Source organism: Chanodichthys erythropterus, chromosome 23 (assembly GCF_024489055.1).
Source record: "Chanodichthys erythropterus isolate Z2021 chromosome 23, ASM2448905v1, whole genome shotgun sequence".
Taxonomy (NCBI): Eukaryota; Metazoa; Chordata; class Actinopteri; order Cypriniformes; family Xenocyprididae; genus Chanodichthys; species Chanodichthys erythropterus.
Window position 1 is genome coordinate 17,301,876 of NC_090243.1, and position 27,748 is coordinate 17,329,623.

The following is a 27,748-nucleotide window of genomic DNA, read 5'->3' on the forward strand; positions in this document are numbered from 1 at the left end:
CGCTTTCAACGTGCGCGCGCGGTTACTAGGCAACAGGAAGGCCTTCATTCACCACGGACACAATAGACAAAACTGAGAAAGTGAAAAAAGCCTTTCAGGGTTTCGAAGGTTTTGATGTTGAATGGCAAATAAAATCACGTATTAAGTTTAGTCTGGGTGATGAATAGTTTTAGGACACATTGCGCCACAGTAAAATAAAAGGAAGAAGAAGAAGAAAAAATAGACGAAATGCTTCAAGAGGATAGAAATAAAGCTAAACCCAAAACAAAAAACATTTACATATATATAGCGATACATATTTAGGCCTCAAAAGCAAAAAAAAATCTTTAAAATTCAAAAATATATTATATTAAAATACATATATATTTTTTTTAAATGTCACACATAACATTTCTCATTTTCTATATTCTTAAAATCTATAATATATTATACTGAATAAAAAAAAAAAAACGATTTCCCCCCTCTTTAATTTTTACTAATATTATTTAACATTTCTGCAGAGCACCGATGGAGAGATTCCGCATTACGTCATCGCGAGAGGCGCATTACGTCACATCAAAGCAAATGAGCAGAGGAGGTCTGAGATCCGCGGCGCTCTCTGCCGAGTCTAATTCTAGTGAAAACAGACTTTCTTATTTTTACGCTGAAACTGTCTTCGATAAAGTGCATCGTTTTAGCGCAGATGGGCTTCACTGAACGCAGAGGAGCAGAACTGAAACCCGTTTTGGCGATGACAGGCGTTTGGTGAGTAGCAAGTGCACAGAGAACCAGACGCCTCTTATAGAGCTTCATTGTGAATGCTCCACAGTCTACTACTAACAGGCATGATGCAGATTCTGGAAGTATGATATTAATAGTATGTATCTGGAACGTTATGTGCTAAATCATCGGCTGCACTCCCAGAGCTATGATGTCTTACTGTATTTATTTTTTGTAATATAAGTGTTTATAAATTGCATGCATACTATATTTATACTTGTATACATTTGGTTGAGAATTTCGTATAGTGTATGTTAGGTTTTTTCCTCATATGTTGTATTCATAACATTTTCAGTGAGTAGCCATCTTACAAATGGCCTATATTGTTGGCATTGTATTTGTATTCTCTGTACTTTAAGTGTAATTTGAATGCTAAGACGTTTGGAAAATTCATAATAGAAAGTCTTACGTGCACATAAAGTTAATATGCTTTCATATTAAGTTATTTTTTTTTTATTTGCAGTGTCATATTAAATAGACTACATGTTGTTTTTAAAGTGCACCATTGCATGAACCCATCTGTTCATGTGCATAAAACAAATGGAGATGAATGAGAAGACAACATTAGAAAGACTTTGCTGTAAACAGCTACATGTAAATCACAGTCTGAAAGGGCTGTGATCTTTACCCAGAGTGCTGTGCTGCTTCATGGTGGTACCATGACAATCAGAGTAGCATACAGGCAGTTATACTGTGTCTGACTGGTGGAAAAATCAGGTTGAGTAATGCTTCACTTTGCTGCGGATAGAGTTGGGATTCAATTGACAGCTTTATATGTTTTATATAATGTAACATTGATCAGTTGGTCAATTAAAGGATTAGTTCACTTCCAAATTAAAATTTCCTGATAATTTACTCACCCCCAAGTCATCCAAGATGTTTATGTCTTTATTTAGTTGAAAAGAAATTAAGGTTTTTAAGGAAAACATTCAAGGATTTTTCTCCATATAGTGGACTTCAATGGGGACCAACGGGTTGAAGGTCCAAATGTCAGTTTCAGTGCAGCTTCAAAGTGCTCTACACGATCCCAGACGAGGAATAAAGGTCTTGTCTAGCGAAAAGATCGGTCATTTTCTAAAAAAAATAAAAATGTATATAGTTTTTAACCACAAATGCTCATCTTGCACTGCTCTGCGATGCGCCACGCATTACGTAATCATGTTGGAAAGGTCACACGTGACGTAGGTGGAAGTACCGATCCAGTGTCTACAAAGCAAACATGCAAAGACGTCAAACACCCTTTACAAAAAAATGTAAAACAATGATGTTGGACGATTTTGAAGTTGGAGAAAATGAGATGGAGTATGTCACACGTGACCTTTTAAACGTGATTACGAAATGCGTGGCGCATCGCAGACCAGTGCAAGATGAGCATTTGTGGTTAAAAAGTATGTCATTTTAACTTTTTTTTCACTTGACAAGACCCTTATTCCTCGTCTGGGATCATGTAGAGCTCTTTGAAGCTGCACTGAAACTGCAGTTTGGACCTTCAACCCGTTGAACCCCATTGAAGTCCACTATATGAAGAAAAATCCTGGAAAGTTTTCCTCAGAAACCTTAATTTCTTTTCAACTGAAGAAAGAAAGACATAAACATCTTGGATAACATGGGGGTGAGTAAATTAACAGAAAATATTAATTCTGAAGTGAACATAGATTTTACATAGGACTTTAAGCAAAACAAGACCGTTTTAGCCTGCATTAATGTCAGCTTCATATGAGGCATACTGTAGCAATGCTGTTTCTCAAATAGATGCATTATGTAGTTTTGGAAAAATGCAGCAACATTAGCTGCTATCAGTTCCTCCCACAGACGGTTTAATGCGAGTAATCCAGTGCTAATTACTCGCTGAAGATACTCCGAACAGCTGCTTTATGTAGAACATGACTTTGTCCTCCAGGTCAGATCTGTACGCATTATTTAGCAACCGACTTCAAGGGCGAACAAAATCAAAAAGCACAATTTCATGTTTTTCATTCAACCTGCCGTACTAAATAAATCACCCACAGGGAGTGACAAAAAAACGGAGTCGGCCTCAAAATGCCTGGATGCCACCGACTGTCCAAAATGATATTTATAGACCTAGAGATCCCAGAGCCACAATAAAAGGAGAAAGACTGAAAGATTAGAAGACCGACTCTGTGAAATATGGGATCTCTCTAGAAATGTCCCATTAGAGGGCTTGAATTACAGTCCTCTCTATCGAGCCATCCTTGCGTAGCCTCATCATTTTGCCTAATAATTTCACACAGAGAGTCTTTAAACTGCAAACAACTCTACAGGACGGTACAAACTTGCAACCAGAGCTGAACGAGCTGTCTAAGTCCAGCAAGAATGTGAGTCTCGCTCATTGGAAGTTAAAGATAGAGGCAACACATGCTGGATCCCTACGGGTTCTTATTTCAGTCGGCTGCCAAGAACTCTATGGGCCGCTTTTGTTGTGTTTTGACCTGACGAAACGCATTATTAAAACTTGCGGACTTGTTGTAGTCACTCATAAATAAGCAAGAGGAGGACCATGGTGCTTTCTGGAGGGTATCTGGTTTGAATTGTCCTGTGTGTTTGTGATAATTTAGATGTTTTTATTACAATAGTTTGTTTATATCTCTTCCATTTGGTTTAACATGATATATGCAGTGAATCAAAACACTAAATTACACTTAATTGCGCTGTGGCAGCTTGTTTATCTCTGATGTGAGTTCAATAGCGTAGATAAGTGTCACATTACTGATGGATTAATTTATTTGCAGTGCATTCTGGATATTTTTCACATCTGCAGGTGAATTTGATATCGATGGCTGGATGTGTAGTGCTTTGTCCCTGTGTGGTTCTGAACTCCTGGATCTCCGGGATTGTGATTGAACATTCCTTAAAGTTAATTGAGCATTAAAAGCTTTGTGAAGGACGGAGTTTAACTCGTAGATCAACCTCATGTTTCCTCTCACGGTTTAATCCAGGTGCTGTTTTAAAGAGATGGGAAAAGCTTATTTTAAAGTTCCTCCGAGCAAATTAAGAGCAATTTTTTATGAACGCATTCTCAATGCATGGCATTTAAGGTTGTGATGTTATGAACCAATGTTGGGGAAAGTTACTTTTAAAAGTAATGCATTACATTATTGTGTTACTCCCTAAAAAAGTAGTTACTTTTTGTGAAAAGTAATGCATTACATTACTTGTGCGTTACTTTTTCTCACCTGGACTGGGCTTGCTTGTTTGTTTTTTAATAACAATAAAAAAAAGTTTTATTTATGGCAAATGTTAAGGCCCTTTCACACCAAAAGTGAAATGAATAAGCCTCACGCTGAAGGAATTGCATATTTACGCCTGTACAGTAGAGGGCGCAGCTCAAACAAACCTTTCAGCTGTTACTTACACTGTGTGCAGAATTATTAGGCAAGTTGATTTTCTGATCATATTTTTTTTCCAAGCACATTTTACCAATTCCAATCCACATCAATCTTAATAACTACTATTAATATTGTTTTTAATCATTTATAAGTGATATATAATTGTTCATGAAGGCTGGAAATGAAAAATGCCCTATATTCAGGTGTGCAGAATTATTAGGCAGGTTTTCTTTTACAGATAAAATGAGCCAAAAAAGAGATTTAACTCAGACTGAAAAGTCAAAAATTATTAAATACTCATGAGAAGGACGCAATACTAATGTAATACTAGAAATTGCAAAGTTAAAGCATGACCATTGGACAGTGAAATGCTCATTGGGTCAGCGGGGTCATACAAAAACAGCTGGAGAAGAAAAGACACGTTAACTGCAAAATAATTAAGAATTAAGGTGAAGAATTAAGTGTGAAACCATCAGGAACCCTTTAGTCTCCAGCGCCACCATTTCCCAGTACTGAAACCTACCTGGAGTCTTCAGAAGTGTGAGGTGTCAGGATCTCAGAGACTTAGGTTAGGTGAAGAATCCTAAAAAGCGACCTGCTCTTAATAAGAATCACAAGCTGAAGTGTTATAAAGTACATGAAGACTGGGTTTTTATAGGCCTTATAGACAGACAGCTTGAGAGTGACTCCTGAAGGACCAGCACCACATCCTCTTGTACCACTGTTTGAAGAATTTATCTTCCAGAATCTGGCAGTAAGTTTTGGAAGATCATTTAGTCCATCTCTGCAAGATGGACATTTCAGGATAAGAGATGGACTAAAAGTGAACTCCCACACCTTACTGCCAGATTCTGGAAGATAAATTCTAAATTCTTTAACTTTGCAATTTCTAGTATTACATTAGTATTGCGTCCTTCTCATGAGTATTTAATAATTTTTGACTTTTCAGTCTGAGTTAAATCTCTTTTTTGGCTCATTTTATCTGTAAAAGAAAACCTGCCTAATAATTCTGCACACCTGAATATAGGGCATTTTTCATTTACAGCCTTCATGAACAATTATATATCACTTATAAATGATTAAAAACAATATTAATAGTAGTTATTAAGATTGATGTGGATTGGAATTGGTAAAATGTGCTTGAAAAAAAAATATGATCAGAAAATCAACTTGCCTAATAATTCTGCACACAGTGTATTTGAAAAAGTAACTTAGATATTTAGTTGTAAATTGAAAAAGTAATGTGTTACTTTACTAGTTACTTCAAAAAGTAATCTGATTGCGTAGCTTATGCATTACATAAGAACCAATCTTCTAAAACATTTCTAAAGGTGCCCTAGAATTAAAAATTGAATTTACCTTGGCATAGTTAAATAACAAGAGTTCAGTACATGGAAAAGACATACAGTGAGTCTCAAACTCCATTGTTTCCTCCTTCTTATATAAATCTCATTTGTTTAAAAGACCTCAGAAGAACAGGCGAATTTCAACATAACACCGACTGTTACGTAACAGTCAGGATCATTAATATGTACGCCCCCAATATTTGCATATGCCAGCCCATGATCAAGGCATTAGACAAGGGCAGCCAGTATTAACGTCTGGATCTGAGCACAGCTGAATCAACAGACTAGGTAAGCAAGCAAGAACAATAGCGAAAAATGGCAGATGGACCAATAATAACTGACATGATCCATGATATCATGATATTTTTAGTGATATTTGTAAATTGTCTTTCTAAATGTTTCATTAGCATGTTGCTAATGTACTGTTAAATGTGGTTAAAGTTACCACCGTTTCTTACTGTATTCATGGAGACAAGAACCGTCACTATTTTCATTATAAAACACTTGCAGTCTGTATAATTCATGAACACAACTTCATTCTTTATAAATCTCTCCAACAGTGTGCAATGTTAGCTTTAGCCATGGAGCACTATCAAACTCATTCAGAATCAAATGTAAACATCCAAATAAACACTGTATTTAAGCGATCAGACATGCTGCATGACGAACACTTTGTAAAGATCCATTTTGAGGGTTATATTAGCTGTGTGAACTTTGTTTATGCTGTTTAAGGCAAGCACGAGCTCTGGGGGTGGAGAGCATGAGCATTTAAAGGGGCCGCGCAAGGAATCAATGCATATATAATTATGGCTCAAAATAGGCAGTTAACAAAATTAATAAAAAAAAATCGATGGGGTATTTTGAGCTGAAATTTCACAGACACATTCAGGGGACACCTTAGACTCATATTACATCTTTTAAAAAGACGTTCTACGGTACCTTTAAAGCAATTCATAAGTTTATTCAGCAAGGCCACATTAAATTGATCAAAAGTCACAGTAAAGACATTTAAAATGTTACAAAAGATTTCTGTTTCAAAAACAGTTATTTTAAATTGTAATAATATCACAATATTACTGTATTTTTGATCAAATTCAGACTTTAGTGTACATTAGAGAATTGTTTTAAAAAACAACTATTAACAAATCTTACCAACCCCAACATTTGAATGGGAGTTCACTATGGTGCTTTCATTCTGAATAATTTCCATATTAATCATATTTACAAGTATTGCAAGGAACCATGCTAAAAAACATGTTATACTTTTTTTTTGTAACTGCATAAATTCAAAATAGAGACTTTAAATTGGAATTGAGACTTTAAATTCAAAATGGAGACTTTCAGATTAGATAATTTAATCTAATAATAATAAGCTTATAATTAGCTGTATTTATACAGATAATTTTGCTTGCAGATAATTTTAGCTCTGTATATTTTTTATATTTTGTTGTCAGCAGTTGAAGTAGACGATACAGCTGTTGTTTGCTCGCAGTAAAAAAAGATGGCATTGTACTGAACGTCACAAGACAGTGATCTTTTAAAATGTTATGTTTAATCAAGGTCACAAGTGGAATCCAAAACCTCTGTTACTGCCTGTAATGTGAATCATAACAAAATGTCTCTGTAGAAGAAAGGGAGATAAACACACGTATTACAGCAAAGAACATGTCAGTGGTGGGTCACAGGTCTATTCTGGTAGGTTTGCAGACAGCAGGGAAACACTAATGCTAAATAATGAAATACAATTAGCAATAATTGTGTATAGTTAGGATAGCTATTGTCTTATCAACTTTTAAAAAGGAGGATCTTTTGTTGTTGACGTCAAAGGTTGTGTGACTGATCAAACTTGCCATTTTGTTGCAAATTCATCTGTTACTTGGTTGAAGCAAGTCAAATTAGACATTTATGTTGCACTTCAGTGTCTTGAGTTTATCTTGTGTATTTTTAGTTTAACAGGGTTTTTTCTCTCAGTCTTATAAAATTTGCAGTGGAGTTTTGATGGATTTACAGCTCAAAACTATAGAGAGCATTGTAATGCATTATAAATGTTGTTTTCCCATCATAATTGTTAATTAACTTTGTGCAAATCTGAAGACTAATTCCTCAGAAGGTCTATTTGCAGCCCAGTTTGCCTTCACAGCTGTGGGATGCCTGTCACACTGTCCTTTTGTTTTCTGTATGTGTGATGTTTCGCAGAATGATTGAAGAGTCGGGCCGCAACAGCAGCACCATGGCAGACAGAAGACTACTGTTTGCTGAAATGCGTATGTATTTTATTTATTTTTTGGTTGTAGTCCATACTGAAGCATGAACATGCTGATAATAGGAAATACACTTCTGTCCAAAAGTTTGGGGTCAGTAAGATTATAAATGCTTCTGTTCAGTAAGGATGCATACTTTTACTTTTTAACTACATTTTTATAATGTTACAAAAGATTTTGAATTCAAATAAATGCTGTTTGAATGCATGTGACACTGAAGACTGGAGTAATGATGCTGAAAATTCAACATTGCATCCCAGGAATAAATTACATTTTGCAACATATTCAAATAGAAAACAGCTATTTTAAGTTGTAAAAATATTTCACAATTTTTACTAAATAAATGCAGCCTTGGTGAGCAGAAGAGACTTTTTTTTCAAAAACATTAAAAAATCTTACCAACCCCAACTTGTATTGATAGGGTAGTCATGCTTAAAGTTCTTCACATGAATTTCCCTGTTAAAGGATCAGTTCACTTTCAAATGAAATTTACCTCAAGCTTTACTCACCCTCAAGCCATCCTAGGTATATATGACTTTCTTCTTTTGGATGAACATAATCGGGGTTATATTAATAAATATCCTGACGCATCCAAGCTTTATAATGGCAGTGAACGGGACCAATGAGTATGAAGCTCAAAAAACTGCATCCATCCATCATAAACGTGCTCCAGGGGGTTAATAAAGGCCTTCTAAAGCAAAGCAATGTGTTTGTGTTAGAAAAATATCAATATTTAACAAGTTATAAAGTAAAATATCAAGCTTCCACCAAAGCGTCTTCCGTATTCAACTTACTTTTTTGCGTAATTTGAATATGGAAGGGGTATTTATTAATATAACCCTGATTGTGTTCATCAGAAAGAAGAAAGTCATATGCACCTATTATGGCGTCATATGCACCTTGGGGTAATTTTAGCTGTTCTTCCAGCCTAGACGAGCTATGTTATTTTTTGACTCTTGACCACTTGCCAATTCCACCAGTTTGACAAGGCTAGAAGACCAGCTAGACCGTCTTAAACCAGCTTAGTCTGATTTAAGCTGTATGGTCTGCCATGTATGTTCACTAAATGTGATGTTTTCATCTCACAGGTGCACTAGATCTGGACTCCATCAGATTGTCCACATATAGGACAGCATGCAAGCTGAGATTCATTCAGAAGAGGTGCAACTGTAAGTTTTAGGGTGTTTACTGTTGTGTTTTCACAGTAACATCAGTCTTTGGAAATTATGCAGTTCCAGATATTGCCATTATTGTTCTTCGCTTCTTGCAGTGCATTTGGTGGATATCTGGAATATTATCGAGGTGTTCCGGGAAAACAGACTCAACTCCATGGACCTCAACACAGAGTTCTCAGTGTCACATTTGCAAGCAATACTGTCCACCATCTTTTACCAGCTGAACAAGCGCTTGCCCACAACCCACCAGATCAATGTAGACCAGTCCATCTCGTACCTCCTCAACTTCCTGCTAGCGGCCTACGACCCGTAAGAAACAGAATCAGCTGCAGAGCTGCCTTAAATCTGTATCTAGTCTAGTATGACATTTCTTTAAGAGTAGAAAGAATACAGCTCATTCATAAGGACACTTTAGTTGATCTGACAAGAATTGCTTTATACATCTCTTACTTATGTGACCATCTAAATGTGTAAGTTGACAGTTGTGTCTTTTCTAGGGAAGGTGTGGGAAAGATCTCTGTTTTTGTGGTGAAGATGGCCCTGGCTGCCCTCTGTGGAGGGAAAATTTTGGATAAACTAAGATGTAAGTTTCACTTTGGATTTGCCTTTGAACTGATGAGTGTTCAATGGTTTGATGCTGATTAATGGAGGCTTAAGTGAATGGACTCGATTAATCATTCTATCATCATTTTAAAGGTCAGAGCAGCTGTCGTTACTTGAAAGTCACTTCTAACCATGAGGCATATTTGCCTCTCATGACCATGTCAGTAGTTGGGGGTGTAGTTAAAACTTTTTTCCTCATTTCTGGTGAATCATTCCTAGTAAGGAAACTATAGACTACACTAACGTTTAAAAGTTTGGGGTCCTTAACTTTTTTTTTATGTTTTTAAAAATATATATTGTATGCTTACCTTCAGAAATATGCTGATTTGCAGCTCATGAAACATTTCTTATTATTATCAATGTTAAAAACAGATTTGTGACTTAATATGTTTTTTTTTTTTTCAGAATTCTTTGAATTCATTTAATTTTTAAGTCCTGAGCAATGCATATCCACTTACAAAAGTAATGTTTTGATATATTTACGGTAGGAAATTTACAAAATATCTTCATGGAACATGATCTTTATTTAATATCCTAATGATTTTTGGCATAAAAGAAAAATTGGTAATTTTGACCCATACGATGTACACAGTAAAATCTCCAGAGTTAAATCAACTCTGCTCAGAGAACATATAGTCCCTCTCTATATAGAGTTAAAATAACACTGAAGCAGAGTTAAAGTTAATGAGATAATATACTGTTTGTGGAGTTGTTTAATTTAATGTCTTTTATCTTCAGTTGATTTCATCTAGGGCTGTGGCTGGAAGTCATTTGTAGTTATTGTGTTTCTCTTCTGTGATTCTGCTTGTTAACAGCAGGTGTTCATCACTAATGCTCAATCATAACTTAATCAATTAATTATCTCATTAACTTTAACTCTGCTTCAGTGTTACTTTAACACTATATAGAGTAGGACCGTATGTAATCTGAGCAGATTTGGTTTAACACTTGCTGTGTATTGTTGGCTATTGCTACAAATATACCCGTGCGACTTACGGCTGGTTTTGTGGTCCAAATAAGGAAATTGTTTCCTATCTGCATCATGCTTTGGGTTATTAAAATCTACCTGGATCAAAATTAACATAGTTTTTTTATTTTTTTTTTTTATGAAATTGATCACTCCTGATGCTTGTCTTTTTTGCTTAAGATGTATTTTCACAGATATCGGACCCAAATGGTGTAATGATATACTCACAGTTTGACCAGTTCCTAAGGGAGGTGCTGAAACTGCCCATGACGGTTTTTGAGGGACCATCTTTTGGGTACACTGAGCAGTCCACAAGAACCTGCTTTCCACAAGAGGTTTGTGAAGATATATATATATATATATATATATATATATATATATATATATATATATATATATATATATATATTCAAAGTTATTCAAGCAATTTTATACTTAAGCAATCAGACTTACACTGTCGTTCGGAAGTTTGGGATCTGTTATATTTTGTTTTTGAAAGAAATTAATACTTTTATTCAGCAAGGATGAACTAACATTGATTTGAAGTGACAGTAAAGACATTTATAATGTTACAAATGTGTCTATTTCAGATAAATGCTTTTCTTTTGAACGTTCTATTCATTAAAGAATCCTAATAAAAAATTTTCATGATTAGAATGATTTCTAAAGGATCATGTGACACTGAAGACTGGAGTAAAGATGCTGAAAATGTAGCTTTGATCACAGGAATAGATTACATTTTAAAATATATTCAAATAGAAAACAGTTATTTTAAAATGATAATAAAATTTCACAATATTACTGTTTTACTGTATTTTTGATTAAATAAATGCTGGTGAGCATAAGAGACTTCTTTCAGAAAGCATTTAAAAATCTTACTGTCCCCAAACTTTTAAATGGCAGACAATAAAACAGGTTGAATTATTATAGTCAGCAAGATTTTAGTATGCAAAACCCATAACCACCCAGTTGCAAATGCATAGCAGCGTCTTTGCGACCACCAGCATGTTTTGCGTGGGCAAGCACCATTCACAATTTCTTTAGAGAATGTAAGAAACAGTGTTTTGCACTTTTACGTACATGGTATTTATTGATTCATTTGTTTACTAACCGCTGGCCTTCCACAGAAAAAGGTCTCGCTCAATGTGTTTCTGGACACATTCATGTCGGATCCTCCTCCTCAGTGTCTGGTTTGGTTACCGCTGATGCATCGGCTGGCAAATGTTGAAAACGGTGCGTCATTCTTCATTTTTGAAGCAACACACACACATATACATATATATGGCTTAGCTTCAGACACTTAAATGAAAGACAAATATTGTGACTGCATTCAATTAGTAGTGCTGACTTTCTTTTGCTCATCTCCTCTCTAGTCTTCCATCCTGTGGAGTGCTCCTACTGCCACAGCCAGAGCATGATGGGATTCCGCTACCGTTGCCAACAATGTGATAATTACCAACTTTGCCAAGAGTGTTTCTGGAGGGGCCATGCCTCGGGCAGCCATAGCAACCAGCACCAGATGAAGGAGTACATGTCATGGGTAGGTGAACGGCCATGTGGGAGCGTGACTGTGAGTAAGTGTCAGTGACGGCCTGAGTCTCGTCATCTAAACAGTCACATCACTTTATTCCTTTATACTAAATGTCACGACCACCAGTCTAATTCTAACTCTGAGCGATGAATTCGCCATTTTGGTAGCATTTAATTTTTTTCCTTTTATATGAAGTACTTTTATATTTCTGTCAAGGTTATTTGTAGTGGCTGATTTATGGGTTTTTCAGTCGCCAATGCCAATATGGCCTATATATTGACACTGTATACACCACCGTTCAAATGTTTGGGTTCAGAAATGTTTTTGAAAGAAGTCTCTTATGCTCACCAAGGCTGCATTTGTTTTGTAATATTGTGAAATATTATTACCATTTATAAGAAATGTTGTAATATATTTTGTAAAATGTAATTTATTCCTGTGATCAAAGCTGAATTTTCAGCATCATTACTCCAGTCTTCAGTGTCACATGATCCTTCAGAAATCATTCTAATATGCTGATTTGCTGCTCAAGAAACATTTATGATTATTATTAATGTTGAAAACAGTTTTGCTGCTTCATATTTTTGTGGAAACTGAAAAAAATCTTATAGACCCCAAACTTTTGAACAGTTTGTGTACATACAGTACAATAATTTTATTAATGGCAAATGAGATGTACACAAAATTGCTGAAATGAAATAAACATGTATTTTACTCAATATTTTCCAAAAGAAAGCAATAATTTAAAGTGAATAAATAATTTGTACCACCCCATCTCTGACTATTAGAATTAAACATTTATTATCTGTTACTGTACCTTTAAGACCTCTATATGTAAACATTTTCTCTTATGATACTCTGTTGTATTTTTACATTAAACATTTACATTTAATTCAGAAAAAGAGCAAAGAAAATTCTGTTTTCCATAATGTTTCCATTAAACATATTCATATACTTATTTTAGGTGCACCGATATATCGGCCAATAATCGGTATCGGCTGATAGTTTAACAACAGCCGATAATCAGGACAGATATAACCTGTAAATCAAAAGGAAAATGCACTGAATTTGGGCTTTGTGTAAAGAAAATGGGGGCAGAACCCCCAAACTATCGGTATCGGCAGATTTAACTCTAATAATCGGCTATCGTATCGGTGGAGAAATTTAGTATCGTTGCATCTCTAATTCTTATGGATTTTAATTCTTCTGGTTCAATAGAGTCCTTTATTTTTCTCCAGAAATCTCCAGCTAAGAAGTTGTCGGATGCTCTCAGCAAATCTCTGAGTTGTGCCTCCAATCGAGAGCCTCCTTACCCGATGTTCTCCGATACACCTGAGAAACCGCTCAACCTCACTCATGTTGTGTATGTAATATCGGACAGCACCATATCCAGCACATTTTGCTCAGATAAAGTGCAAAATAATCTACTATATTGCTGTACACTGAATTTAACATAAATTGTACATGCTAACATTTTCCTGCCTTGTGTTTTTCGCTTTTATGCTGGAAAACAGGGACACATGGTAAGTAAAGTGAGAGGAATATATCCTCATATGTTGTGGGATTTCACAATGATTTGATGTTTGGCACTGCAGTATGGCATGTTTTGGTCGCAACGTCTCAATTATTGTTTGCATTTCCTCCAGGCCTCCCAGACCTGTGACCAGTGGAAATGAATACATGCTCTCTCACTCCATGCCTTCCTCAGGAAACCCTTACTCCAGCAAAACGTGAGTTTAATACTGTACAACACAAACTTTCAACAGAAGTTATTTTGGTTTAGTATATTTCTTAAGTTAGAAATGTTGCCTTGTTAGCTAATTGAAATATACATTTAAAGGTACATTATGTAACTTTTGGCCCTCTAGCGGTGAAAAACAAAAATGCATGCATTTTGCAAAAGAACATTGTTTTGGTTGTGCTTTGGCTATGGGTGATGGATGAATATGCTTATCCTACTGTCATAGATGTTCAAATTAGAAAAGCACAAAATTAAAATTAAAATATAATAAATATAATGATCAGAACACACCTCTATGGTGTGTTATAAACATGTTTAAGTATACATGTGTTGCTCATTAATCTGTTTTATTATGTCTCATTTTGGGGGTAAAAAGATGCGCTCCTGATGAAACAAAGCAAATGAAGCTGTTTTCCCGTACGACCCCAGATCTTTTAAAAGGGAAAGGGTAAGTTAACCTGGATGAAATAATGTCACTATTAACTGTTCTAAGCAAGTGTGAAGTAATAATCAAAGATCATCTTGTAATGACTTTCAATGGGACCAATGTCAAATGTAAAAAAGATATATTTTTTGAACATTATAACATATTAAATGGATTGTACTTCCATCCCCGCAACCCAATTTCATTTGCTTCAAGATAAATATGTCATCCGCTCTATCTAAAGTCATATTTGCTTTCTGTATTACAGATGCATTCTGTGTTTTTGGTATTATTTTACAATTGCATTAACTGACATTATCTAACATTGAGCAATACATTTGTTACAGTATTTATTAACCTTTGTTAATGTTAGTTAATAAAAATACAACTGTCCATTGTCAGTTCATGTCCACTCAAGTGCATTAAATAATATTAATAGATACAACTTTTGAGTTTAACAACGTATTAGTAAATGTTAAAATGAACTAATGTTAATACATGCTTTAGAAGAAATAAATGCTTTATCTTTTTCATTGTTGGTTCATGTTAACTAATGTAGTTAAAATAATGCATTATTGCACAGTGGAATCATAAGAATACTTTTTAGACTCCATTATTTGTCTGACACCATTACAACTGCAAAATGTTGCAGAAACATGTTTCTTTTTAAAGTCATCACACACTTTGTGACATCATCTGTGTTTCTGAAACATGGTTTCAGGGTTCAGTACAGCCTCGATATTGCGGATAGGCTCGCTGACGAGCACATACTTATCGGACTTTATGTGAATCTCCTCCGAAAGGACCGTTCATGGTCAGTCTGAGGTTGCTGTGGCAGTTTTCTTCCTAATCTGTTTTTATAGCTTAGGTCACCATGTCAATCTGGTAATTTGCAGAATTCAGTATAACATTGTTAATGCCAAACTATCATATGAGGAAACTATGCGGGTCTTTCCACATTTTAAATGTTCCTAATTTAATTCCTGAGATGCCAGATGTGGGATGGTGACTATTCTGGCCACAATTCTGTCATATGTTTGCAGCTTGCTAACTGGCTAGGCTTTCTGTTGTGTATTTACTCTGTGTTGATCATATTGCATTTCACTGCCATAGAGCACAGCAGTCCAGAAGTAAAAATGCCCTTCATTTTCACCATAGAGAGACTGAGTTTTAGTGCTAATGTATTAAAAACGTTTAGCAGAGAACTACCATGAGCTAGCAATATGCTTCTATAGAGAGTGTGATTTCAAAATCATGTTTAATTGCTGAATTCCCAGTGAAGAACTACACTATCCATAATTGATAGCAAATTATATTAGAGAAGCATCTGTTGTCGTGGGAACAGGAATTGTGCCAAAACAGCTCAGCAGTGAATGCACACTCATAGTAAATGACATAATCAAGTATCAAATTATTTATATATGCAATATAAATGTACATAAATATTGTTTTATAATTGATTTATAATCGGTAGATTCATATTTAACTTTTTTTTGGGTTTATAAAGCATTCCTGTATCTCAGATATTAGATCATGGTGCTAGCAACAGCGAGACTGGGTTTGATTCCCAGGGAATGCATGAAGTGATAAAATGCATATCTTGCTTATCTGAAGTATACAATTTTTTTTTTTTTTTCCATATTTTCTTGTAGTTTTTGCTGCAATCACATGTTGTAATGCTGTGGTTCTCTTCAGAGTCTATGGAGAAAATGAATGGAAAAAAATATTTGAAACCAGAGGTGCTGAAAAAGTGGCAAGTTTACTGTGGCGCTCTATTGCACCAGATTTATGCACACAATAGTTCAACACGAGAACTATTAACAACACCCCTCCCTTGCTTATTAAATACATAATGCCAACTTAACCCTTGTGCATCAATCTGATTACTCAAAAAAAAAAGAAAAAGTTACTCTGAGATACTTAGACAGAAACAGCTTGAATCAAATCGAAGCCAAATCAAATCTTAAGTTGTGTTCCAAATTTGAGGTTGATATCTCAAAAAATTGTTTTTCAGTAAGATTTTGTACCAAATTTTTCCATAAGATTCCAGAAAAGCTCCATTGGTACACAACACTGGGATTTGTGATTTTTGTGAAAATTGTGCAATCTGGTTAAAAATAGCTAAAATTTTCATTTTGAATCCATGCCAACAGAATGAGAGCCTTTTAACAAAGACTGCATCATTTTATGGTTAAATGGCCATGGGATCAAAAATTGCAATTTTAATGGGTTTCAATGGGGACATTTTTGTCCTTAATGTCCTGAGTGTAACTATTATGTGTACCTAGTGTAAAATAGATAATTAAAAGAAATGAAGGTGAAATAGTGAAATTATGATAAAATTTATGAAGTTGGCATTAAAACAGGCAAAATTATCAAAAAACAAAACTGAAAAAATGACAAAAATGTCCTTAAGGAAATCCATCCCAAACTTTAGTTTTCAAGACAAACATTTTATCTATTTGGAACACTTTTGGAATAATAATTTGTTCCCATCCAATATTAAATGGTGTATAAAATTCTAATTTGATTAATGATGAATATATGAACGTGTAAGTGGGTCTTGTGTGTGTGGATTTTGTGTAGAAGTATATCATTCTTGGAGATTTGAGTATCTATTTGGTATGCAAAAACAGAAAATACACCATCAATTATCTACTTAAATCTTGGCCACTAGTCTTTAAACAGGTCTTTTTTCCAATCTGAAGTGAAGGCTCATTTGCTTAAGGACATGATTATTACCGTTCAAAGGAACCTATACTTTTGGCTACAGTACATATGCTTATATGTTTACCCATTAGGCAACACCCTTAGCTATGGCTGTGTTTTCCCAGCAAAGATGTCTTATATGGAGATTATCCTTGCCTTTGCTCCTAACATTGCAGTGTTTTTTGGGGGAAACAGGGGCTCTATGGTCTTCATGCTTTGCTTAGATCCTGAAATGTGCCGGCAATGCTATTTTTTCTGTCATTAGGGTATTATTGGTGACCAATTGTACTAAAAATATGTTCTTTTGATTTATAAAACCTACTTTTATAAATTTTGCAAGAACTTTCTTGTGATTTTCAACTTGAAAACACAAATATATATATATATATATATATATATATATATATATATATATATATATACACAAACTTTGCATAGGGTACTAATTGCTATATAAATGTTACAGTAAATGCTTTTGTGAATCTGAAGAAAGATGACTGAGCTCCATTCCTTTCGCTTGATTGATAGTTTCCAGGAGAGCAGTAAAAACCAAGATGATGAGCACTGCCTCATTGCCCGTTACGCCTCCCGATTGGCTGCTGATGGAGCTGCAGCGGTAAGACAGCCAATCAGAATGCTCATTCAAAGAAACATTCAACTGCTCAGTGAATATTAATGGAATAATGATGGTTGCCTAAATTGACTTTTTAATTTAATTCTCTAAATTTGCCTTTTCATAAGTAGCTTTAAGAGTATTTTAGTCAATTAAATGTGTCAATTAAATCAGTTCAGTGTAATTGTTCAGTGCTTTAAGTTTGCTACCTGTTTGTCCAAATAATGATAGACAGAGACAGGATGTTATGGACAATGGGAGTGTCTGGAAAACCAGTTTGGAAACAACCATTATTTTTGCAATTCCGCTTGTGGCACAGAAATGACACACTTCATCTTTAATCATTCTAGATACATGTAAATAAATTAATGTCATCAACCCATTAACTGTTCAACTATAATCTGACTATTGTTAACAGAAGACCAGAGTCCCAGCAGACATCTCTCTCTGTCTGGACACCAACAAACAACAGCGGCAACTAATCGCCGAGCTAGAGAACAAGAACAAGTGAGTTTGAGTCTGTTTATTTTTGTTTTGCACAGTTATTTAAATTTGCATCCATAAAGTTAATAAATTGTGTATATTCAGGGAGATTTTGCAAGAGATACAACGCCTGAGACAACAACATGAAGAAGCTTCCCAGCCTCCATTAGACAAAAACCAACAAAACCCAACGTTACTGGCTGAACTGAGACTGCTCAGGTAAACACACACACACACACACACAGCCGTGAATCAGACCTGAAACCCGATCGGATGAGGTGAACAACAGATGCTGATGGTTACGAGATAGACTGTCCTGAAAGTGAGCGTAACCTGATCATGGCTCCTCTCATGAATGAGTGAAAGTACTTTAAAAGCAATTTGCAACACTGAGACTACTTCCTGTTTGTGGATATCACCAATGCAGATTTAAATGGTGAACTGAGTCAAGCATGGATATTTAAAGAAGCTCTAGTCCTTTAATTTAGAAAGTTTACTGTGGTTTTACTCTAGTAACATTATATTACATATACATATTGTTGGTGTTACAGGGCTTGAATCTTGGTGTGGGATTGCATGTATTGTGCATAATTTTACTAATTCCCACAGATTTGTGGAAGATTTGTGATTGTCCAGAAATAAAATGCATATGTGTGTAACAGTATAATGGATCCATGCATGCGTCAGGTCTTAAAGTGACAGCAGCCTAATATATCTGCTGCCTAATTATAAGATAATATTAAAAATATCTAGATGTCAGTTTTTCCCCATGGTATTGATGTCAAAATTGTGGCCAGTGAAAATGCTAGTGGCTAGTAACTTTGGAAAACTACGGAAGAGGATTAGGGCCAAGCAGTAATAAAAAAATAAAACCATCTCGAGATTAAAGTTGTTAAATTTCGAGAAAAAAGTCAAGATAAAATGTTGAGAAAAAACTCATTAGATTATGAGAATAAAGTCATTAAATTACGAGAAAAAAGTTGAGATAAAATGTTGAGGAAAAAACTCATTAAATTATGAGAATAAAGTCATTAAATTAAGAGAAAAAAGTCGTTAAATTACGAGAACAAATTTGTTAAATTATGAGAAAAATGTTGTTAAATTTCGAGAAAAAAGTCGAGATAAAATGTTGAGAATAAACATTAAATGTTGAGAATAAAGTCATTAAATTTCGAGAAAAAAGTTGTAATTTAACGAATTTGTTCTCGTAATTTAACGACTTTTTTCTCATAATTTAATTACTTTATTCTCAACATTTTATCTCGACTTTTTTTCTCGAAATTTAACACATTTTTTCTTGTAATTTAATGACTTTATTCTCAACATTTTATCTCGACGTGTTTCTCGAAATTTAACGATTTGTTTCTCGTAATTTAACGAGTTTATTCTCAACATTTTATCTCGACTTTTTTCTCGAAATTTAACACAGTTCAGAATAAAGTCATTAAATTAAGAGAAAAAAGTCGTTAAATTACGAGAACAAATTTGTTAAATTATGAGAAAAATGTCGTTACATTTCGAGAAAAAAGTCGAGATAAAATGTTGAGAATAAACATTAAATGTTGAGAATAAAGTCATTAAATTACGAGAAAAAAGTTGTAATTTAACGACTTTTTTCTCATAATTTAATGACTTTATTCTCAACATTTTATCTCGACTTTTTTTCTCGAAATTTAACACGTTTTTTCTCGTAATTTAACGAGTTTATTCTCAACATTTTATCTCGACTTTTTTCTCGAAATTTAACAAGTTTTTTTCTCGAAATTTAACAACTTTAATCTCGAGATGGTTTTATTTTTTTATTATTGCTTGGCCCTAATCCTCTTCCGTAGAAAACCACTAACCACAGTGGCTGGTGAGCAAAAAAGTTCATGCCAAGCTCTGACTATAACAATAACTATTTTAGCCTCCACACCAGCTGACTATATCATTGTTTATTCTAAGAGCTCGCTGCAGTTTTGTTGTCTGTTACTTTAAATGCTCGAGATCTTTAAAGCAGGATGGATTCTGATTGGCTGTCAATGTTTTAATCATTCATCAGCTGGAAGTGATTCCAACAATATTGTTTCTCTGTGCCATTATTGTTATAGTTGTGGTGTGGACTCTACTATTCTTTTATATTTAGAATGATTTTTAGAACCAGATATTTATTATTATCATTATAGTTATTGCCCTTGGTGTGATTGGGTGTTTTACCAGGCACTACACCATGCAAATTGTGTTCGGAACTGATTTTGTGGGTGTGTTTACGCAATTTGCATAATTTATTTAGTGAATGTGGTAGTAAACAGCACAGAGAACACATGCAAATAAACAACACTCGGGATGTTTGTTGTTGCACAATTCATTTTTAGTTCATGTCAAAGTTATATATTGATAACCTTGTGGCTTTCTTTCTGTCTCAGGCAGAGGAAGGAGGAGTTAGAGCAGAGGATGTCAGCCCTTCAGGAGAGCCGTCGAGAACTTATGGTCCAACTAGAACAGCTCATGCTTCTGTTAAAGGTAGAAAAGTTCTCTCACCCACATAAACAACTGATGATTGCAAAATTTTAAAAAGTTGCATTTAGAATGTGGAGATCCCTGTTAATGAGCTGAACTGCTCCATCTACAGGAAGAAGAGCTAAAAAGAGCTGTAAGTCTCAGAGTAACAGAACTGTGCATTAATCTACTTCATCTGACTTAAGATTAACTGTATGGCGTGTGTTTGTTAAACTACAATAAGAAATGTGTTGTGTTGGATGTGTCTTTGGCATACAGAACTTACATTTGTTCATTTAGCATTGCGCAAAACAAAGTTAATGCATGCTGTTATTCAGAGTGACTACATTTTGGCATGTCAATCACATACTGTAATTCTTCTTTATGTGTTTTTGAACAAAGTTCTAACCCTATAATAAATAATAATAATACACTTTCATGTTTAACTCAAAGTCCCTTATTGTCTGTGCTATAGACATGAATGATTAGGGGGGGAAATCCCATATGGGGACCTGAGATTTAGGGGTTTACTCTTTTGACCATCAGTGACACTAGTAGCAATACTCTAGCAACCACCCAGAACACAAACTGTAGCAATGTACTCAGTAAACCATTTACCTGCAAAAGGACTTCATATTGCTCTTAAAAAATTATTATATTTATGATATGTTTTGACACTTATTCAGACACTATGGGCACCTAATATTGTAGTGTTTTTGTTTTTTTTAGTATTGTTTATATGCTATTATAGTATGTATTATTATTTTATTTAGCTTTTCTTTTTTAAAATGTCAGTTTTCATTTTAATTTTAAGTTTTAATAATTTTTAGGTGCCTTGTCATTTTATTATTATTTTTTTAATTATTTATATTTAGCTTTAATTTATGTTTATTTCAGTTTTAGTTTTAGCAATTGTAACTTCAACTTTTTTTTATTTAGTTAGTTGCCATAGTAACTTTTTTCTAAGGTTTTTTATTTTTAAGTTTTATCTAATATTTTACCTTTATGTCAAATAACAAAAACCTTAAAAAGGTCTTACGGTCTCAGAGCAGAAAGTCTTAATTTCATAGTCATGGCATTAAATGTTGCATGCAAAAAAATGAATATCTTCCGTATTTTGTCCTGTTTTCTAATACATATATGTAAACTTCTTACTTGAGGTGCAAATGAAGTCTTGAAAAACTGAACAAAATTAAGTGAGTTTATGCTTAAAACGATAGCAAATGTCTGTCAATGAGTTATGAAAACTACCCTTTCAATTAAATTGATTTTTCTGAGCTCATTCGCAGATATTTGTTCTTGTTTAATCATAAACTCACTTAATTTTGATCAATTTTGCAGAAAAAAAGGACATCATATTTTATATAACTCTGCATCTCCAGTAAATGCGTCTTTATTTTATACATTTGCACTGGAAAACAAGACAGAGATACTGAAGATCACTGCTTTTTTGCAGTGTGATCAGAAGGTATGTCCATATGCATGGTTAAAAACAGAGTGATCCAAGCTACATTTTTTTGGAAAATTAATTAAAAAGTAATGGATATCTATAGGAAGTTGTACTTTTAAACTTTGAAGTGTTGCTAATACAACTCATTGTGTTTCTCCTAAGTCATTTACATTTAGAGAACATATTGAAGTATTATTCCCTTTGATTTATTCCTTAAATTTTATTTACTTGGTCTTAAAAGGGTCTTTAAAAACCTGTGTTAGTTTTAGTTAACAATAACAACACTGCATTAAGCAGTTTTGATTTTTATTTTACAATCATATAATCTCCTTTTGTTCCCTAGAACCAAGGCCCTGGCTCCTCCCCTCGCTCCTCCCCCAGCCACACGTACAACACATCCATCCAATCAGTATCCGGCAATACCACACCCATCCCCATGCCCGTCCAATCAACATCTGGCAATACCACACCCAGTCAAACACCTCAGGACTCACTGATGGGCCTGGGAGGAGAGGTGCAGCAGGCCTTCGCTCAGGGTAACGAACATTTTGATCATTTTAAAATGATTTCGGCCAATCAGTTTAGCCAATTAAAACAAAGTGATACTGCAGATTAATATTACAGGAATATCCTTGGTTAAATACATAGTTTAAGAAGAGTTACATGAATTATGCAGCAATATATATATATATATATATATATATATATATATATATATATATATATATATATATATATATATATATATATATATATATTTAATATGATTATTTTTTGAAGGCTCCAGAAGGAATTTAAGAAATGATCTCCTGGTAGCTGCAGACTCCATAACCAACACAATGTCTTCATTGGTAAAAGAACTGAACTCAGGTAATGTTGCATCATACACAGACTATTTACACAACCAATGATAGAAAAAGTTGTTTAAACTTTGCCTGTGATGATGTTTAGAGGCTGGGAGTGAAACAGACAGCATCTCTGACCTCACATTCCCAATGGCAGATGTTCTCCACGGACGGAGTGCTTCAAGATCAGGGTAACAAAGAAATTTTGCTAGATCAGCTGCTTTTTTCACCTGCTAAAGTGGGTGATTACATGTTGTCAGGATCTCCTGGGCTTGTGCTCACAGTGTTTCTGGTCTCATAGGGCAGCAAGTAAGATGGAGCCTGGGGATTTCTATGGACATGATCTGGAAAAGCAGTTGAAAAGAGAGCTGAACATGGAGGAACGCCTCAGACACACACAGGAACAGGACAAGAACGTCCTGGTGAGATACTTGAACATATGGAAGCCTACAAAGACCTTTTTATAGAGGATTTCAAAGTAAAAGCATAAATGCAGCAGTAAGAGTTCTGCATGTGAAATGTTGTCCGTGCCGAATGACTGAACCAACCAACATCAGTCCCTGTTTTACTCTTATATTTATAATTTTTGCATTATTGTGCTGTTAAACAGTAACTATTCACAGAATTGGCTGTTCACAAAGAATTGGCCGTCTAACAAGCCATCATGTTCTCACGCAGTGAAAAATACATTATGAAGGACACTGAAAACGCGTTGACACAACACAGAGCATGTTACTTTGATATGAAGCAAAGTCTCAAAATTTGTAATTTTTAAAGAAATTGAAACAATAAATACCGTTTTGTGGCTCTTTAATGTGTCGTGACAGACTGCTGTAGCACCTCAGCTCAAGCGGCTCGTGAACCGATCATCTCTTCCTACTAGTTCTTTTATAGCATCAAATAAACATGAATGAACATCAGAAGGAATGTTGTTTCAAATGCGGAAAGACGCATCAGTACACGCCATTTTTCAAGTTCAAGTCCACTGATGTTAATCTACTAACTCTCCTGACTACTTTGTTGGACAAAATGGCGGATTCTGCGTTATGATTGGTTAGATCGCCTGTCAATCAAACTCCAGGTGAAAGGTCAATTGGCATTGATTTAAGAATAAGATAGAATACTGGAAATGTGTTACGGTTTCCACATAAATATTAAGCAGCAAAAAAGTTTTCATCATTGATAGTAATCAGAAATGTTTCTTGAGCAGCAAATCAGCATATTAGAATGATTTCTGAAGGATCATGTGACACTGAAGACTGGAGTAATGATGCTGAAAATTCACTTTGCATCACTTGAATAAATTACATGTTGAAATACATTAAAATAGAAAATATTTAAGTTAAATTGTAATACTGTTTAACAATTTTTGATCAAATAAATGCAGCTTTGGTGAGCAGAAGATACTTCATTCAAAAACATTTAAAAATCTTACTCCAAACTTTTGAACGGTAGTGTAATTTGGCAACATTGATTTTGCCTTAAATTAAATAACATTGCATGGATGCAACAAGTGGTTTATATTTAAGATAGAAAAAGATAAATAATGCCTCATATGTTTCTGTATTCACATCAATATTGTTATCTGCCCCAAAGCCATTTTTAAGTATCAAACTTTGGATGGATATTCTGGGAAATATGCCAATGGTGTATCATGAGTACGCTGCATCATATATCAAATTTGATTTCTTTTTAATTGCTATAGAAATTAGATGAAATAGAAGTGAAATATCCATTAAAGCAAATAGATATTTCATTGTAATGAATATATCCTCAGGCTGCTTCCAGGCACCTGTTCTTGAGGGCCGAGATGATGTTCATTTTAACTGCATCTGTACGAGTTTTGCCACGGGTCATGCATGCAACGGAAAAAGTGAAAAACAAGACAAACTGCTGTATCTGTTCTCATAAAAGTTGACATTTCGACCAAACAAGGTCTTCATCAGCTATTACCATGACATTTTTTTGGATATTCAGGTCATTTTAGCATGGTACGGAAAGCCGTTGAATTTTAAACTTTCCTCAATGCTGTTTTTTTTTCAGGTGACCTTACAAGAATAGCTGCGTTTAAATAAGCAATGGTAAGTATTCGTCAGTTGCGCTGTGACAGATGCAATACAGCGGTGTTTGATGGTTCAAATGAACGTTTTTCTTTGTCTTTGTCTGTCATCACAGGGAGACGGAGCGACTCTGAAGCACTGTGCAACCAGACCTGAGCTGGAACATACGACACTTCTGAAAAGCATCAACTTATAACAATACTGTGGTACACAACCCAATCTATAAATATAGAAATATATTTTTAGAATCTACAAAATGTTTTAAGACAATACTGTGAACTGACTTTGGAAATGACAAATAATGGAACTGTCTACAACACCGCCAGTGCCATAAACCCAATGATTACGAGACTATTTCATTTACTTGGTGTTTATGTGTTGAGTTTGGTTTGTTTTCGTGTGTATCTGTTCAAAACTTGTACTGTATTGAAATATCCGTTAGGCAAAGTGGGGGTGGACTTTACTGAAGCTGCTATCTTTACAAACAACATCTTTTATTGTACATTAAGCGCAGAATACTCTGACCTGATGGTCTTTTAAAGTATATAAAATACTAGGATTGTGTTGTAGCTTGTTTCTCTTTGAGAGTGGAACAATTTGAGACTTCGTCATAGACTTTGATACACAAATACACTGCCTTAGCTTAGTAGACTAAGTTCATTTTAATAGGTATGTGTACTTTGTTGCAGTATATTCATTTTTAACGACATACATTTTCATTTTAATTAATAAGAACAGTCCAGAAACGGGTGAATGTCACCAGGTCACGTTTAACTTTAAAATCCCCAAAATAAAAATGCAGTATGTTTTGCGTGAAGAAAATGAACATCTGACATATTTCTGACATTGTGACATTATGTTTATTGTAATACAACACTTTTATTTATATCAGCCTAAATTATCGGTAGTAGTAATGGATATTAGCTTCATGTATATACTATACCATTTTAATAAAATCATATATTTCATACTAAATAATACATTTCGTAATACATCATTAAATATGATGAGAATGAGATTTTTCTTGCATTACAAATAATTTGGCAGTAAAACATGTTAAAACATCATTGCATTGCAAAAAAATCTTACTGGTTCTTCATTCTCTTTATGCAAAATTTGATTTTTATGCTTTCTTTAAGCAACTTTTTTTTTTCTTTGGATTTTAGAGTCAAATATGACCAGGGCATGTTTTTGACAGGTTTCATGCAAAACGTTGTACCTCTGGATTCAAAGGAAAATACTATTTGACTCCAAAGGGAATATTTACCATGCTCTATTATTTAATTTGCAAATGCAGACATTTTGCAGGCGTGACAGCATCTGACACTACTGAATGTTCTGTTATGATGTTCAAGGACTGACATGATGCCTTTTAAGAAAAGCATATTTTTGGTGTACGATATGTTGATTTAGAACATAATTATCATGCTTGGATTGATTTTGTTGGTGAATATGAATTCCTTGTAAAGATGTCCACTATACTAGTTTGGTTTGTCCATCTCCAGACTCTTACATTGATGTTTTTTTCTTTGATTTGCTACTGTCACACTGCAGTGCTCACATTGATCTCATAGTTTACTCAGAGCATTGCTTTTTCAGACAACAAAAACAGCATCCGCACCCTGCTGCCAGACGTTGCACTTTTCATTGATTTTGCATGGTACTAAAGAAAAATAAAAATATTATGTTGTACAAATATCATCAAGTGTGCACAAGTTTTTTTATTCTGTGAAATTTGGGTGTAAATCTGCATCAATATTTTCCATGTCTTGAGTTTGTTAAAACTGATCCTTCATCATTTCAAATAATCTTGCACAAAATGCTGTTCTAACTTTGTGAATTGTCATAAATTGATGCAATATACATAACAATCACTAGATGTCCTTGTTGAACAATTAGATTTTGTTATTTTTCCAGTAAAACAACAAATATCACATTAAGAAAAAAATAACTACACGTCGATTAGTCAAATTGAATTAATGACGATAAAGATAAAACATATTATTTTCCCAAAACAAATTCTATAATTTGGGACGCTTTTTGGATTATCAATGAATGAATGAATGAGACACCTAAATTTACCTGGCTAAATAAAATGTAGTAATGGCCAACTATTAAAGTGAGACTAACTTCCTAATTTGGCTTATTTAACTCACTATATGCAATTTGACTTAGCATATAAACATACAAATATATATATATGCAAATTGACTTAGTATATTTACTTTATTAAATAAAGTAAATAAATAACCTTTTCTGGATTTGCAGTTGAGACAATGCCTTGGAGTGAAGCTTACTAGACTAGAGGACAGACATAGTAGTTTAAAATTTCCACCGACGCTGTTCCGTGTAAGGTCACTAGAGGGCGCTAGAGTGACTTTTACTATATGTATAATAAATGAGAGAAATTTACCAGTAGTGTTTTGGTAGCATAGATAACTAATCTGATATTAGCCTCCGCAGGCACAACAGCACAATGAAGTTCCTTTTAGGAATTCTTAAATATGTTCATTAAATATATTTTTTAACAAAGCATCTAATCCCAGCCTCCTTCACAGTCTCTTTATTGTGCTGTAGGGTGCTCTGGATAAAAGTGTTTGCTATTTGACTACAGTGCTTACTAGAATATGTTTTATTTCCCACCTTGTTGTTTAAAGACAAATTAAGCATTTTATGAACTGCCAAAATGCACATAGGCCTACAAATATTTTTTTTTACTTTATAAAAGTTTATTGAAAGTTTAATGTTTTCAAGATTGAATGAGTACTCAGTAGTCACTGGCATAAGACATGAAAACAGTACTGAGCAATTGCGCCACCTACTGGTTCTTAAGCAGATTTGACCGATCCTTTAAAGGGTTAGTTCACCCAAAAATGAAAATTCTGTCATTTATTACTCACCCTCATGCCGTTCCACACACGTAAGACCTTCAGAACACAAATTAAGATATTTTAGT

At 34.3% G+C, this 27,748-nt stretch overlaps 1 protein-coding gene across 3 annotated transcripts; it reads left to right on the plus strand.

The window, feature by feature from the left end:
* The first annotated feature begins 585 nt into the window (after positions 1-585).
* On the plus strand, positions 586-26,450 carry dtna (dystrobrevin, alpha). Of its 3 annotated transcripts, XM_067377201.1 has the most exons (24): positions 586-744; positions 7,649-7,716; positions 8,802-8,882; positions 8,984-9,197; positions 9,386-9,471; positions 10,639-10,793; positions 11,586-11,691; positions 11,832-11,998; positions 13,228-13,352; positions 13,504-13,512; positions 13,636-13,719; positions 14,107-14,178; positions 14,876-14,968; positions 17,392-17,479; positions 17,895-17,983; positions 18,065-18,178; positions 20,365-20,461; positions 20,571-20,591; positions 22,231-22,423; positions 22,668-22,757; positions 22,839-22,923; positions 23,034-23,154; positions 24,776-24,813; positions 24,908-26,450. In XM_067377201.1, exons 2-23 carry the CDS (start codon positions 7,650-7,652, stop codon positions 24,791-24,793), a joined length of 2,175 nt encoding a protein of 724 aa, XP_067233302.1. In that variant the 5' UTR covers positions 586-744; position 7,649; the 3' UTR covers positions 24,794-24,813; positions 24,908-26,450. The 3 variants fall into 3 exon arrangements, with proteins under 3 accessions (XP_067233302.1, XP_067233300.1, XP_067233301.1); XM_067377199.1 differs by lacking the exons at positions 586-744; positions 13,636-13,719; positions 14,107-14,178; ... (10 more) ...; positions 24,776-24,813; positions 24,908-26,450 and adding an exon at positions 3,130-3,315 and having other exon boundaries at positions 13,228-13,548; XM_067377200.1 differs by lacking the exons at positions 586-744; positions 13,636-13,719; positions 14,107-14,178; ... (10 more) ...; positions 24,776-24,813; positions 24,908-26,450 and adding an exon at positions 7,113-7,147 and having other exon boundaries at positions 13,228-13,548.
* Positions 26,451-27,748: the final 1,298 nt, after the last annotated feature.